This window comes from Podarcis tiliguerta (genome assembly GCF_965153285.1).
Source record: "Podarcis tiliguerta genome assembly, chromosome: 2".
Classification (NCBI taxonomy): Eukaryota; Metazoa; Chordata; class Lepidosauria; order Squamata; family Lacertidae; genus Podarcis; species Podarcis tiliguerta.
In genome coordinates, this window is record NC_139535.1 from 36,193,541 (window position 1) to 36,210,766 (window position 17,226).

The following is a 17,226-nucleotide window of genomic DNA, read 5'->3' on the forward strand; positions in this document are numbered from 1 at the left end:
CATTTTCTTTTGGTTGAGCAGACCTGGGCTGACATTCCATTGTTAATCTGAGTTGAAGTTAGTCTGTTGAAGTAGTCAAGACTCTAGTGGCACCTTAGGGACTCACACATATATTATGGTATAAACTTTTGTGGACCAGAGTCCACTTCATCTAACATTATAAAGTGTAATCCTAAAGTGACAGGCAAATATACACACGTGATTTTTTTGGGAGAAGAGTGAAGTCAGAAGATCATGAAATGCAAAAAGAATGAGCATTTATTATTATACAGTTTGAACCTTGGTTCCACTGCACTGGATTGAGTTTGGATGAGGCTCTGTTGCTGCAGAAGTTCCCCACTGTGCCTAAAGATAACATGAGTGGGAGGAAGCTACCACCAGCAGCATACATGTCAAAAGGTTGGCAGCATAAATTATTGAAATGGTGCATCTGGGGACAGAGAGAGTGGTAGAGCTGAGCTGACTCTGTCATCACTGGATCCTAAGCTTGTAGGTTGTGGCAAAGGGGCCTAAATTTGGCCTGTTTGCTTGGTCTGAAGGTGGTGCAGCAAACATGTAGACTTTGCTGCCCTGGCCAAGAAAAGCAGGGGGGCTTCAGATGCAGTGGTGGCTCCACCACCCACTGTTGCCTGCCAGTGGTTAGGACTGCACCCTGACTATGTAAGAGCAAAATGGTGATTGTATCACCGAAACTGCTTTTTCATTTTTTTTACAATTGCCACAATGCTCTTTGTTATTTCCCCATTCCCTGAGATTCTCATGTTTTCAGGAGGAAAACACATCACAGGCACTTTTGAAGGAGGGTTCTATCATACCCTGCAATTACTCTATTGTGATGGCAACTGTAATAACGAGACACTGGTGCAGCATAACATTTAATGTTATGAATAATAAATTTATGGGCTTTTGCTACATTTACGTTTACCTTGGAGGCCCACACACCTGAAGAAATTAGACACAACAAGAACATGTTCTCTAACTTTTGGTCCTGCAAGCGTGCACGCAGAAATGGCCAACCATTTCAAAATGTGCAGTCACCTATCATTTGTTTTCTGTGATTCTAGGAAACTGTTGAGTGGATTCAGGAATATCATCAGGAAATTCGTGTGTGGGCAGAAATGTTCTCAGTCCTAATTATCACCAGATTTAACAAAAAATCTCTGAAGCCACCACAAATAAATGGATCACTGAACACTACAATCATCATACTGTGTAGCCACAATTGTGTGGGACAAATATGATTTCTGAAACTATACTTTGCCTTCTCATTAAGATTGCTCTCTTTTTGTAAGCATTTTGGGAAGAGCTGATGTAAACTGGATGACTGAATTTGTCCTTTAGGACCAACCTATCAGCAAACCTATAGAGCTTGCTTACTTTCCTGAGAGAAGGGACCATTCTGTCTGGTTACATTATCCATGAAGGAATGTGGGCTTGCAGTCGGAGCTTATAGTCTGAGACTGGAATCCAGACAGGTCCCAGAGTTATCTTCTGTCACATAAATAAATTTTTTTTTTATAGCTACTCTAGATAAGTAAGCTAAATTTTGTGCTTGCTACAATCAATTCTGCCCCTCCTCCAATTTAATGGACAGGAGAGACCATGTTTCTGATATTGGACAGGATTCCAGGGACATTTGAAAGCAGTGAGAAACTTCATTGCATCAGAGCACCCCCAATCTTCTATGCAACTGAGTGATCCTACTCCTGGGTTGGGCTTGTGTTTTTCAGCTGTGCTGGACTTCAAAGGTGCTCCAAACGAGTCAAAAGTCTCTCACTACTTCCAAGTGTCTCATAAGCAAATCATGAAATCAGATGGTTCCTTACCAGTCTCTTATTTTGTGCTCACTTGATTAAAGGATGTGGTCTTCACTGGGGGGTTCATTTGTGATGCTCAGGTTTAGACTTACAGCTTCCAGAGGTGAATGATGGGGACTGGTGTGCCTCTGAATACCAGCTACAGGGAATCACTAGTGGGAGAGTGCTGTTAAAGTCATGTCCTGCTTCAAGACAGAGGTCCTCTGGCTGGGTTGGGACAACATGGGGTGGGGGTGGGGGGGCGAAATCCCATCTCTTGCGGAGGCTCAATTAGTGCCAGCGCCTTTTGTCAAGAGCTTGAGTGTAACCTTCAACGCCTCCCTTTCCACGGAGGCACAGGTTGCAGCCACAGCAAAGGTGGCATTTTTCCATCTCCGCCGTATTAAGCAGTTGGTCCCTTACCTTTCTCGCCCTGATCTGGCCACAGTGATCCATGTGACGGTCACCTCTAGGCTAGATTATTGTAACTCGCTCTACACGGGGCTGCCATTGAAGCTGACCCAGAAACTCCAGCGGGTGCAGAATGCTGTGGCGAGGCTCCTTACGGGGTCCTTGCCGTGGGATCACATTCATCCAGTGCTTTACCAACTGCACTGGCTCCCAGTGGAGTACAGGGTCAGGTTTAAGGTGCTGGTTTTGACCTTTAAAGCCCTATGCAGCCTAGGACCCACGTACCTACGGGACCACCTCTTCTGGTATGCCCTGTGGAGGACCTTAAGGTTCACAAATGACAACACTTTGGAGGTCCCAGGTCGCAAGGTGGTTAGATTGGTCTCAACTAGGGCCAGGGCCTTTTTACTACTGGCCCTGACTTGGTGGAATGCTCCGTCACAAGAGACTAGGGCCCTGCAGGACTTGACATCTTTCCGCAGGGCCTGCAAGACAGAGCTGTTCCGCATGGCCTTTGGTTTGGACTCAGTCTGACCCTTATGTTTTCCCTCCCCTTACGGTTTTGATCTATGGGCTACTTTTAAAATGAGGCTGCATTTTAAATTGCATTTTATTTTAAATTGGTTTTCCCCCCTCCCTATTATGTTTTCATTGTAATTTTACTGGTGTTAGCCGCTCTGAGCCCAGCTCTGGACGGGGTATAAATAAAAATTATTATTATTATTAATAATAATATATTTTAATTTAATGAATGTTTAACCTTCTGTTGGAAGCCGCCCAGAGTGGCTGGGGAAACCCAGCCAGATGGGTGGGGTAGAAATAAATTGTTGTTGTTGTTGTTGTTGTTATTATTAGTTTTCTACAAACATCTGGTTGGTCAGCGTGAGAGCAGGACACTGGATTACCTGGGCCTTTGGTCTGATCCAGCAGGACTGCCCTTCTGTACTTAGCACGAGACGAGGCAATTCTTTTCTATGTATGAGATAATCCATGGTATCTTAACTTGGATGATTAAAAGCACTTCTACCTTAGGTCACCAATCAATCCTGATTGTTCCTTAGACCACACAATTCATAGCAGCAAGCCAGAAAGTCAGGGGTAGTTATCCTACTTTGTTTTTCAGTGAGACATTTCCTCATCAGTTAAGACAAAACCAGAACATCAGCTGTATATTTCAGGACAAGTACTGTACGTGTTCGTTGTTATCACTTTGCTTCTAAACGCAGTATTGTTCCTAATGAAAAGTGCTAAGCAATTTTATATGCATATTCACAAAATATTTTTTAAAATATTGAACTTCATCACTGGCATGCTGCCTTTTCCTGTCCTCCGGTTCTACAGCTAAGCAGACAAGAGCTGATTTTCAGCCGAACGAACAACAGCAGAAGGAGAGGTGGCACTGTCTCACCCTTGTCAAAACCAGCTTCCTTCCAAATTGTCTAATTTACTGGCAGGCTTTCCCCAGATTCAGCCAGTTATCGGCTGCTCCACAAAATACCACAGAATTAAAGCATTATCACAGCACACATGGAGAATCAATTTATGTTTATAACATCTGTCTTTTATCTTTCTCTTAGCTGGGACCATGCCAGGTTTAAAGGATGGGGGGCAGGATGGTGGGGGGGGGGGAGGAACAAATTATTTACAAGCGAGCTTCATGTTTTAGATTAACATTTAAGAGTCCTAATCTTTGCTTCACTCTCCTGCTATGAAAGCTGCATCCGTCACCCTGGCTGTGCAGACCAAACTCTTCCTCTGAGATAGCTCTCCTGCCCTCAGACAGGCGCAAGGTGGGATGTGAAGCCTTAGAGCGATAGTAAACAGTGGCTGTTTCTTCATGCGTGCCTATCTGAGAGCAGCAGAAGAGAGCTCAGAGGAACATAAAAGACCGTATGAGAACTGCAGGCGTTGTTAATTTCTTCTGTAAGACCATCCTGCTCAGAGGTCCCATAAGATAAAGCTCTATCCCCTCCCAAGGTTTTCTTGCACAACTTTCAGAAGAAATTAGGCAGCTGAGTTTGGTTGTATCGGATTCCAGCTGAGTTCTCTAGTCCCCAAAGAGGTCTCCACTTTCTTAACCGGGAGGCTAAGTATATGCAAAATCAGCAGATTTTAGCACCATAGCATGCAATTAAAAAAAACACACGTCTCCTACTTTCTTTCCCTTCCCAGGCTTGTTGAATGTCTATCGCTGACCGCACATGAACAAACTGGTTTTGTTTAAATATGTGATGCAGCTCAGACTTTGAATGCCTATAGTCAAATGGCACATCATACAAATTATATAAATCAGACAAATGGATGATCTAGTTGAGATTCCTGCATTGCAGGGGGTTGCACTAATTGACCCTTGCGATCCCTTTCAAAATAGACCAAACTTCTAAATATTGTTCACTTTAATAAGCAGTGCTATTTTTCTAGAAAAGGGGGTGCCAGAACTCACCATGAACGCGTCCCTCATTCTCTTAGAATGGCAATGGCAGCTACCTGAGAAGTGCTGGAACTGAAAAAGCCATCTTCATGAGGGAATTATAGCCAAATTATGCCAACCTAGCAGTTCGAAAGCACGTCAAAGTGCAAGTAGATGAATAGGTACTGCTCCGGCGGGAAGGTAAACGGCATTTCCGTGTGCTGCTCTGGTTCGCCAGAAGCGGCTTAGTCATGCTGGCCACATGAGCAGGAAGCTGTATGCTGGATCCCTCGGTCAATAAAGCGAGATGAGAGCCGCAACCCCAGAGTCGGTCGCGACTGGACCTAATGGTCAGGGGTCCCTTTACCTTTTTATGTCATTTGGGGGTGGCGGGGGGGTGTTCAGTATTATTGGTTAGAACGTAAGAAGTGTCTGCTAAATTAGGCCAATGGCTCATCTAGTCCAGCATCATGTTCTCACAGTAGCAAACCAGGTGCCTGCAGAAAAACCAGGGAGCAGGACACAAGTGCAATGGCACTCTGCCCACCTGCTATTCCTAGTGACTGGCATTCCAAGGCCTCTGGCAGTGGAGGTAGAACATAACCATTGTGGCTAGTAGCCGCTGATTGCTGCTTACTGCCAACTGCATACGTATTCTTTACGTACTTAAACTTTACGTATTCAACTTAAAAGGTCCATTAAAGGATATAGTACTTTTAGTAAATTTTAAACTCTTTCTGTAATGGATGTGACATTAATTCAAGAAATGACCATATGTCAGGGACTCAAAGGTGACTAGTGAAAATTAGCTGTGGGTGAGGACATGTAGGGGCAGGTGTGCGTGGGCAGTAAACATTTGAGCTACCATATTTTTCTGTGCGTCTTATGGAGTGAATGTGTGGTCCCTGGAGCCGAATTGCCCAGGGGCGAAAAGCAGATCGTGCTTCTTTCTCTTTTTTTTGAAAGACGGAAAGGGTTAAAGACAGCAAACTTGCAAGGAGAGGAGACAGGAAGACTAAAGCAACGAGGAGAGAAATTAGAAGAAAAGGAGGAACAAAAAACTGCTCCAGCTAAGGAAAAGTCACTAAGGCAAACAAGAGGGAAGGGAGCGTTGAAAGGAAGCAGCTAATCGGTAAGGGATTGGGAGGGAGATAAGGGAGGCTAGCGATAAAGGAGGCTGCCTGAGAGGTAAAAGCCCATGGATCCTCAGGATTTGGGTCACCCCAAATTCACCATCAGATTACATAGCATGTACATGGCTACAACCTGCACCAAAAAAATTACACACCCACTGTTGCGTGGGGCTGCAATGGCGCAAAAACGTGGTTGCAAAGCACAGATCCACATGGATTCTCGGGATTTTTGCATTGGGCTACCCCAAACTCACTGTCAAATCACATGTCTGTGGCCACAGCATGAACCACAAAAATCACACATCCACTGTTTTGTTCAGAATATTTTCTTGTTTTCCTCCTCTAAAAACTAGGTGCGTCTTATGGTCAGGTGCATCATATGGAGCGAAAAATACGGTAATAAGCATAAGAAGCTGAGGTAAAGCAAGGTAAACCAGAAATTGGGAGCTGAACAAATAAAAAGCCTTGATTCATGGGGTTCATTAATAAAAAGCTGAGTATCGGTAGTTTTGGTCATCACTGATTATGTTTTGAAGCATAAAATTGTATTTTTTTAAAAAAATCCAAAACTAAATTTGAGTTTAATTCTTTAAATCAAACTCCAAGCCTCCAATCCTTTCTTGAAAAGCAACATTTGCAGACAGTATGCTGACAGCATTTGAGTTGAGCCAATTACAAAATTTGCATAAACAGGTGCAGCCTTTGTGTTCATGTTTGGATTTCTCATGTTGGGCTATAGAAATATCAGCCTAGTAATTTTCTAGGATCAGAGGGAGCCCCTTGAAAAGAAATATGGCCAATATCAACAATCCTGGTTGAAACATTACGATAAAAATGCAGTTGTTTCGAAACAAAATCTGAGAGGCTAACATTTGACATTCGAACAGAAATTCCACAACAGCATCAATGGGAATAATTCTTCCCTAGAAAAACTTGGGGGATAAAGAAGTGGGAAATGCTGAAAATACGATGACATAGACAACTTCCCTCTATGCTAGTTATCACCTTAGCATGTTATTTTGCCAGAACATTATTATGGCAGGCTAAATGGAAAAAGTATCAACTGTTTCAACAATGGGGATTAAGTTTTTTTAGAATCTTAACTTTTCAGGAATCACACGCATTACTGTTTTGGATCCTCACAACAACTGCTTAAATGACAGCCGTTCTATATACTTATAGATACAGTGGTATCTCAGGTTACAGATGCTTCAGGTTAAAGACTCTGCTAACCCAGAAATAGTACCTCAGGTTAAGAACTTTGCTTCAGGATGAGAACAGAAATCTGCGCAGTGGCGGCAGGGCGGCAGTGGGAGGCCCCATTAGCTAAAGTGGTACCTCAGGTTAAGAACAGTTTCAGGTTAAGAACGGACCTCTGGAATGAATTAAGTTCTTAACCTGAGGTACCACTCTATCTGAAAATCTCTGTTCAGCTGTGAAGTTTACTTGATGGCCTGGGACAACTCACTGTCCATTAACCTATTCTACATTGAAATGTCGCTGATAAAAAGTGAGATAACACTATATCTTAATCTCTCTCCTGGGCCACCATTACCTAAAAAGAGAGCAGGGGGGAAAAATCTAAATGCCCTGAGTAGGAGACAATGAACTATCAAAGGTGCCCCGCTCAGTTTCCCACAGCCACACCAGGTCACAGCCTCCCCCAAAGCTAAGTGGTCTTTCCTACTTACTCTAAGAAAGCTGTACATGCAGATGGACATCCAGTTGGTCAGCATCTTCTCAACTACAGATTCTGTCCTCCTCAGCATAAGCTTGGGGTTTTTAGAGGCAGACGCGTCAATGAGATCCACCAAGAGGTCCTTCATGATGCTGGTGTAGTACTCCAGTTTCCCATGCAATGCAATGGTGAGCAAGGAGGCCAGGTTGCATCTGCAAGAAGAGTTAATGGATGGTTTTTGAGACTGATAGTACAACTGGGACCCATCAATCAACGTGAACAGAAATTAAAACCATGGTAACGTTCCAGATTTTTAATTTTTTTTTTGCGCAAAGCCTTTCAAAATTGTTGAAGCTTCAAACCATTTGTATTGCAGCTGTGCATAATCACATTGTATTATGCCCCTCCGATAGAAATGGATGCCAATCGTTCAAAGAAAAAAAAACAACACTGTTCTGGCACTCTGTAGAATAATAGAGAAGGTTAACACCAGAAAGCTGGAAAACGGCATAGTTGTATCTTTTAAAGAAATAAAGGAACAGCATGATGTTTAGGGGGATATGGTGGTTGTTTTTTGTATGTGGGTTATATACAGAGCCCTTGAGATGCAAGGCTACTTAGGTCTGCTGTACAATAACCATAAAACACAGCCAGGCAGCTCTACCAACTACTTTACTTTCTTCATCCTTTAAAAGCTCCCCAGTTGCCATTTCTTTCTACAGGGTGCTTCTGAATTAAGCACCATATATTGTGTCTCTTGCTGACAGAGGCAGCCACAGAATGCACTTCAGAACAGGTTAATCCTCCTTGCTCCACGATAAGACTACTTTGTGATATGCTAGTGACTCAGGAGGAGGCGTAAATGACTACTAAGAGGGCCTAAATAGTTGTCATAGTGCAGAGAGGATGCAAGAAAAGCAAAGAGAAAATGATTTTAGCCACAGTGTTGTGGAAGCAAGCTTTTTCCTGAGGTGTTGCTTGGCTTCCTTCTGTCAGGTAGATAGAATTTCTGTAATATGTTGAGGGTATGTCAAAGTTGATTTGAGGTACGTATGTACCAAACTTTAAATCCCATCTGTAAGTGTGTGAATGAGCCCCAATGGTCTTTATATAAGCTATAAATATTTATTTCAGGTAATGCATTCAAAACCAGCAGTCCAAGGCTTATTTAGTATTGCTTTAATATATTTTGGAATACACAGAATGTGAACAGGTTATCTACCCTCTTTAAAACTTGGAGTTGCTCTGAGTTTGGTTGTTTTTTTTTTTTAAAAAAAACAACATCTGGAAGCATTCATTCCCCTATAAGCACAGATATCAGGTTTATAAAAAGAACGCAAGAGAAAACCAAGTAATGATTCTGTGTTTATCAAACAGGAAGTACTTAGAAATGCCCCAAAACAGGGCAGGGATCATCCAGGTTTGCAGGCTGAAAGAGGTGTGTGGTCAAGTTAGGCTGAACTTGTGTGCCACCTAAAGTTATCTTAAAATCTTAAAAGAGAACCTTACCTGTCTCTAACAGCAAAATCTTTCTGCTGCTCAAGAGCGTGGACGAAGACATTGAGAAAGTGCTTGTTGTTGAGTAAGGTTGAGAACAACGCAATTCCTTCTTCCATGTTGGGTCTACAGTTTTCAGGAATCTAAGGCAAAACCAGCAATTTGGATGAGAACAGTCCCTCCATCTCCCATCACATACATCTTAACTAACCTACTTCATTTTAAGACTGTGTACAGCAGCTTAATAGTGGCTAGCAAGACAAAAGAAAAACTTCTTTACCACTGAAGGCACTCCAAATAGTTTATGACTACAAATTTGATAGGTATGAGCTACCTTGATACACAAAACAAAAACCATTTAATAAAAACCACGGTATACTTAACATATCAGCCACAAAGTAGTCACACAAAGGGAAATATGCATTCCCTTGCTTTGAGCCTGATTCACCGGATTCATGTAAAAACTCCCCCAAAGTTACGATTCTCCATCAAGTTAGACAGGCAGCTTTTTAAAGTGAGCCTAAAAGTGCTTCCTTGTGACCTACAACTAATGATGGATGGATGAATTTGTCGATTTCAGCTTGCCTGTCTCTCATTTTCCTAAAGTTCAGTTTGTTCGATTTCTGCATCTGTTTGTGATTGTTCTAAAAGAAGTCCACATGAACATTCATTCCCATTGTTATGCCATTGTTTCTAACAGGCACATTTTTGCATGTAATTTGGCACAGTACGCACATTTTTGCAAGCGATTTCCCCCAATGTAATTATTTTTTATTACATTTATACCCCACCATTCCTCCAAGAAGAACAAGGTGACATACATAATTATCTCACATACCATTTAACCCTCACAACAACTCTGTGAGGTATGGCAGCTTGCGAGGGAGAGACTCAGCATAAGAATATAATAAGACCTGGCCAAAGGCCCATCTAGTCCAGCATCCTGTTCTCACAGCAGCTAACCAGAAGCCTGCAGAGAAACCAGGGAGCAGGACACAAATGCAATGGCACTCTGCCCACCTGCTATTCCTAGTGACTGGCATTCAGAGGCCTCTGGCAGTGGAGGTAGAACATGACCACTGTGGCTAGTAGCTGCTGACAGCTGCTTATTGCAACTAGCATATACTTTACAGGTGTCTCCCCACTTGTGTGCCATCAGCATGTGTGCTCCTTCTGACGTGTACACCATGTACAACATGTACACCAGGGGGAGGAATGGGGGAATCCATGGTGACGTGCGGCAGTTGGGAATGAAGCCCCCACATAAGTACTTACTTCTCAACTTAAAAGGTCCATTAAAGAAAAGAAAACTATGAATTCAGCAAATCAACATATACCAGGGACTCAAAGGTGAAAATTAGCGAGGGAATAGAGTGGCAAATGCTTAGTGTATCTGGGCAGTAAATGTTTGAGGTAATAAGGAGCTGAGGTAAGTCATTACTTCTTTAGATAAAGTGTGGAACCAGAAACTGGGTTTGGAATAAAAACCTCATTCACGGGGCTCAGAGGTCTGCAGGTCTTGAGCGCCACAGCATTCTCCCCAATTGTGATTCTCATCAATTGTTATACAAAGGCATAATGCCTCTGACAGTGGAAGTAGAACACAGCCATCATGGTTAGTGGTCACTGGTAGTTTTATCCTCCATCAGTTTGTCTAAACTTTTAAAGCCATCCAAGTTGGTAATATCACTGTATCTTGTGGGAGCATATTCCATAGTTTAAACTATGCACTGTGTGAAGAAGGGTGTTTCTTCAGTGTATCCTATATCTTCTAATATGTGTGAATGCATATAATATTTATTCTAGAGCTCCCCCCACATGAAATTATTATTTTTTTCTACAGCTTTCTACATCCTAGGAGGACATTTCCTATTGTTTTTACTCCTCTGCAGCCAAACTTCATTGGTTCCTCAGCCTTTCCCTTTCCCTCAGTATGGAACGTATTACTTATTTCTCATGCATTTCTTAACCACTATAATAAAACAACAAACTGATCGTTACAGCTGTATCTGTAGCCAATACTCACCTTCCATTCTCCCAACAGTAATGGGTGAGTTTCTTGCACCTGAGAGCCCATCTGGGAATTAAGGTGCTGGGAAGGCAGAATGTAACGCTCTTCATAGAGGGAGGAACACTAGTTTTTTTAAAGAAACACAGAAAACAAATCCAAAGCACATCTTGTTATTTGGCAAAAAAGGAAGCATGATCAAATCCCTCATGCCTTCTCCAAGTCCCTGTGCCAACAAAGCAGTATTGTTATGGAGTGGCCAGGAGAGATGTCATCATGACTTGAGGCTACTCACAAGTAAGAAATAATGTGGTTTTATGGAAGTTTTAAACTCTCGGCAAGAAGCTTCTGAATGAATGCACAGAAGAACTTTGGGGGAGGCATATTGTTTGAGAGAAACAAGGCATTCACAGTGTGAAGGTTATGAACTGCCTAATCTGGCATTCATGGCTTCACAGAAAAGGGGGAATTATTTGGGACTAAGCCACAATAAGTAGTTATTGGGTATTTGAATATTTGCCTCTTCCAAGACAAAAGGAGCGAACTGTTTCTTTCTCCTATATTTATATACTTGCCCAAGGCTTTGCGTAATCTGCAAGACAATTCAAATTCTGCTCACAGAATTCATTTGCAAATGAAGGAATTGCATATATTTCCATTTCTTCCTGTTTTTTTGTTTGCTTTCATTTATTCTGCTTCTGAAATGTGGCTTTTTAAAAAATTGAGGCAAGTACCAGGATGGAATAGTGTAATGGGGAATGAAGGAAGAGGGGGCCATGCATACTGTAACAAGAGATAAGATGTGAGCATCCATTGGCAAGGGGCAAGTTGCTGGCAGCATATCACAGTCTTTCCCTAGGACTACCCAAAATCATTTTCAGCCCCAGTTTTCCTTTTAAGCACTCGCTGCTCATACATTTTAGTGCTTTTCCACAACTATGAGAGCTAGCAAATCTCAGGGTGGAATTCAGCAAAGTTCTAAGTCTCTCGTTCCATCAGTACATGATTTCTGTTCGGAAACTGAACGTTCTCCCTCTCGCCTTCCCCCTACATGCCATCTAAATCTGTTCTAGGGGGTTTCCTCAACCTGTTAGAGCAGTTTGGGGGAGGGCACGGGTGGTGTAGAGTGGAAAATGTCCACTTGCAGAAGCAAAAATCCTTGATGGGATATGCTAATTGAATTTATTTATTATTTATTCCACTTATATCCCACCTTTTTCCTCTAAGGAGTTCAAGGTAGCATACCTGGTTCTCCTGCCCCTCATTTAATCCTCACACCAACCCTGTGAAGTAGGTTAGGCTAAGAGTGAAAGGCCAAAGGTCACTCAGTGAACTTCTGGCCGAGAAGGGATTTGCACCCTTGTCTCCCAGGTTAGAGGTTCAGGTCCTAGTCTGAACCTCTAACCACTACACCACGTGGGCTCAGATTCACTTCCTCAGAATGTCAATTTTAACGTCTTGCTATGTACTAGATTCAGTGAATGTGAGTGCTTATCTCCCTGCTTATTTTACTGCAAAACAACAACAACAAATGAAGCTCCCAAACAGAAATCACCCCTCTCTCTCCCACTATCAATAAAATGCAGCTGTTTCTAGGGTGCAATGCTGCTTTTAGATCAGCATCTAATATATTATGGGCAGACAATAACAAGAAAAAGAAAGCACAGCATTTGGTGTGACATTCATTACCGGGTTTAAGTTAACATACTCGCTCTACATGGGGCTGCCCTTGAAGCTGACCCAGAAACTCCAGTGCGTGCAGAATGCCACGGCGAGGCTCCTTATGGGGTCCTTGCCGTGGGATCACATTCATCCAGTGCTTTACCAGCTGGCTCTAGGTGGAGTACAGGATCAGGTTTAAGGTGCTGGTTTTGACCTTTAAAGCCCTATGTGGCCTAGGACCCTCATCCCTACTGGATCGCCTCTCCTGGTATGCCCCACGGAGGACCTTAAGGTCCATAAATAATAACACTTTGGAGGTCCCAAGCCTCAAGGAGGTTAGACTGGTTTCAACTAGGGCCAGGGCCTTTTCAGCACTGGCCCTGACGTGGTGGAACACTCTGTTACAAGAGACTAGGGCCCTGCGGGATTCGACATCTTTCCGCAGACCCTGCAAGACGGAGCTGTTCTGGCTGGCCTTCGGCTTAGACTCACTCTGTCGCTTATATGGGATTTGGTATATAAATTTTCCCTTGGCTTTTTTGCTGGCCCATGTAGGACCATGTAGGGTGAATATCTGATGTTTCCTCCCTTTATGGTCTTGATTTATGGGCTACTATTAAAATGAGGCTGCATTTTAAGCTGTATTTTAATTAACTGTTTGTTTATTGTTGTTGTTGTTTTTTCTATTATGTTTTATTGTAATTAATATTTGGTGGTAGCTGCCCTGAGCCTGGCCCTGGTCGGGGAGGGCGGGGTATAAATAAAAATTTATTCATTCATTCATTCATTCATTCTGGATCTGGAACAGCTCAGTTAAAATGTATACACCTGTGAAGAGTCTGTAAGGATGTCATAAGGACACTGAATGCTGATTGTTTCTGCCAAGAAAGTGTCTTACAGCAACTTCAATTATTGTTATATTCCTATCTTTGAGATATTTGGTTCTGAAAGTGAGCATGGTTGAACAGGCTGTCCAGATGTGATTTGACTTAGCTGAATTATGAATGTAAAATCGAACTCCGTAACACAATTCCTGAGGCCAATCTCAGTGTAACACCAACCATCTTCTCACTGGGGAACTGAAGATATATCTAACCCTGATTGCTGTAGTGCATAAATCAAAAGTCCACAACTGGGGAAAAGATATTTGCTTATTAAACATTTAAGAAACAGCACTCGATGCTGAGTGATGACATGCTATACAGCCCTAGTTAATGCTACTTTGGACTGGAGATTTCTCTTCAGTGCCACTGCCTCACTGCACAGCCACTGTTTTCTCCTATAAACTTGCCTTCTAATTATCAACAAGGTCTGCTTCTGCTTACAAGACAAAGATCCATGGTGATGGGAAGCAGCTTCTGGGGGCTTGCTGTAGAACTAACATCACAATAACTGGACAATAGTATTAAACTGCACTCTAAACAATGAGTGTTAAAGGCAACATCGAGCATAAAGGCAAACAGAAACACACACACCAGTCTACAGTTGGGAAAAACCATGCATTATTAGAACCTTTAAAGTGCCACATTGTCTTACTTTGGGAAAGAATGTTCGTGTAACAAAGTACTTGTATTCCAGGAATGGGATTCCTTGACTGCGATTTAACTCCTTGGTAAGATCTGTCATATCAGTCTGGAGTTCTGCAAAACCTGTTCCAAAGAAACCACAATCAGACCAAAGAGCTGCTTTCATGTAATGAAAACTTTTTCTTCTTCTTCTGTATGTTGCAGCACGTTGGCAGCAGTTACGCCTACTTTTGGGGTCAAATCTTGCATCCTAATTATCTCTAGAACATCATGTATAACGGAGGATTCTGTAAAGACTCATGGACTAAAAGGAAATCTAGTTTTCCTCTAACTTCGGCATGCAATATTTATATTTCTTAAGTATCTACAGTGCTCACACAGTGCTCCCATAAAATAGCAGGGCAGCGTACAGCAACATAAAACTATAACACCCCCTCCCCCAAATTAAAAGCAGTTTAGAACAATAATTTAAAAGACTGGCTACTCAAGAAAAATGTTGAATAACTGCATAGGCCTGTTGGCATAAAAAGGTCTTCAAGAGACACCTGAAAGTTAAAAGTGAGGATGCCTACCAAATCTCTGCTGAAAGTGTGTTCCACAGGACTGGCAACACTAACCACCTGACTTGTAGTTCAGGCCAGTCAGGCTGCTGTAAAATAGGACAACTAACAGAACTCCTCCAGAGAATGCTATTTTAGTTTCTTTCACTAATGGATCCTAGAGCATCCTTAATGCCTCACAGGATTTTGTGAAGAAGCCATTTCACACATATGGAAACCAGCAACATGAGACCATCTAGTAGCCACCTTCTGATGGCGTTGGTAAGACAATATTGAAAGAGAGCCATGGGCAGAAGTAGATCGTGTGCTCTTTGCTCATCAGATTATTTTACAATGCTAGTGAACTGGAAGCTTGCTATTTCCCCAAGTCCATGCAACAGGTTTCATTTCAAAACTCCTGACCCTTCACCCATTAGGCTGTGGTTTGCCTACTTGGTTGCGATTTCCCCAAATGCAGCAAACCGTTTCTGGAAGTTTCAATCACAGCACGAGGCGGCAGTTTCCCTTTTGTTAACAATAACACCATTTTGCAATCTCTGAGGAAGCTGATCTCCGAGTCACAGGACTCAATGCTGTGGGCACTGCTGTTTCTTCTGCATGAACTCTGAGGGGCATCTCAGGACTGCAAACTTCCCTCAGAGTATTTGAGAAGAAACATTTATTTGGTGCCCTTGAACACTTTAAAGGTACTTACCTTTACGGATTTCTTCTCGGATCTGGGACTCCATCTCTTCCATCTGCAGAAGAGTCTTTTGCCAATAACGCTCCGCCCTGCGACTCTTGGTGCAAAACACAAACAGGGCTGGAGGAATGGAAGGAAAGAAAGGCCCCAAAGAGAAGACAATGAGCAGTTGTGGCAGCGTTCAACACGTCCATTTCCTATTAAGATAGCACTGGTGTTGCTATTATGATTCACTGGGGGGGAAAGAGTACGTAATGCTACCCCCCTAACTGGTGAGAACTGCTGATCACCAAACGTGAGCCAATTGGAATGAAAAATAATTGACAGAGCTGGGTCTGATGGTTAGTCCTTTGGATCACGGATGAAGGAACATGTCCAGAGGGTTAAGACGGTTCAGTTTATCTCAATACAGGAGCAAATGCTGCTTTGATATGCTACAAGCCCATTTGAGATATGAGATGAACACATTTGTGTTTGGATTGTGGTATGGTCTATCCATCCAACTTACATTAAAAACAATCAAACACAAACCCACCCACTGAATTATAAACTGTGTGGGTAAGCTAAACGTAGTTCTCTTGTTTTCTTTCCTTTCTCAATCATTAAATTAATCAAATACATTAGTAGGGTAGCTTACAAAAGAACATCAAAACCCCATAAAAACGGCTGGTCTTAACCTAGGCTTGGAAGGATAATACATGATGGAACACCTCTTGTCATATGAGCCCTACCCAGACTCCGAGGCCCCAACATAGTTCCTTCTCCATGTATTCCTCTGAAAGCAATCCCAACCATGGTAACAAGAGAACAGGCCTTTTCAATTGTGTCTCCTCCCCAACTTGTGGAATGCTGATATTAACATATTTTGACTTCCTTCTACCAGGAATTTGAGTGTTAACATTTGACTGTCTATCCCTTTCAGTGTGTTGTTGTACTACTGCTTTGCATTTTGAACAGTCTACTGCCTTTTATTTTCATATGTTGATTTTTCTTCTAATAAGATGACAAATAAATAAAATAAAATAACTCCAATAAATCTTTGGAATCTCTACTTGGAAGATGGTTATGTTGGATGAAGCTGCCTGTGACAGGCATTTGTCCCTTACCTACAACAGAGAGCAGCAGCAAGATACTACAGATGACTATGGAAACAGTGATTGCCGTCTCACTTCCTCCAAGGTGCAACATAGCAATTGTTTGATTGAATTTCCCAACCTGGATCTAAGAAAGAACAGGATGGAAGCATCATGAAGTTATTTAATGAGGAGCTAGGAGCAGTGCAGAAATCAGGTTACGCGGGAGGGATGTTCTGCACAGACAAATGAGTTTAGCAAATCATTTAGTGGCTGGCTCTGCAATACTGAATGAATCACAGTTCTGTAGTTGAATAGTAGGACCTACTTTGATTAGCATTGCCGGGTCTGGTTGATGGTTATCAGATTGTCTGTGTGTCACATGCACAAAGGCAAAACTTACCCACTGAACTTACTGACTTGGGGCCCAGACACTACTGTTTATATCCCTGCTCATCACAAGAATCACTACAAGACCCTGGATGACTTCTTCAGATCCTGTTGTCCATTATGTTTATTTATAATGCATGGGTGCACTTTAAGAAGTCCTACCCATGCCTGAAGATGAACATCAGAACTAGAATAAAGTATCAGTCCCAGAGAGACAAAATATGTTTTGTTTTTTTTTAAAAAAATGTAAGTGCACATGCAAAATGTACATCAAATGTAAGCTTGATGCAATAAAATAAAATAAAAACACTTCACTTTGTTTCCAACATCATACTGTCATTAAACTTTGTGTGTCACCCCCAAGAATACACCTTTGTCTTTTCAATGCAAGGAGCCTCTG

The 17,226-nt window shown here is 42.3% G+C and overlaps 1 protein-coding gene across 1 annotated transcript in view; it reads right to left on the reverse strand.

The window, feature by feature from the left end:
• PLXND1 (plexin D1) overlaps positions 1 to 17,226 on the reverse strand; it is a 156,077-nt gene that overhangs the window by 31,903 nt on the left and 106,948 nt on the right. Inside the window, exons 20-25 of the mRNA XM_083429037.1 lie at positions 16,470 to 16,584; positions 15,376 to 15,483; positions 14,132 to 14,244; positions 10,952 to 11,059; positions 8,938 to 9,068; positions 7,442 to 7,640 (exon numbers count right to left, since the gene is read on the reverse strand). Of these exons, the coding sequence (XP_083285163.1) occupies positions 7,442 to 7,640; positions 8,938 to 9,068; positions 10,952 to 11,059; positions 14,132 to 14,244; positions 15,376 to 15,483; positions 16,470 to 16,584 (774 nt within the window). The remainder of the gene's footprint in view (positions 1 to 7,441; positions 7,641 to 8,937; positions 9,069 to 10,951; positions 11,060 to 14,131; positions 14,245 to 15,375; positions 15,484 to 16,469; positions 16,585 to 17,226) is intronic.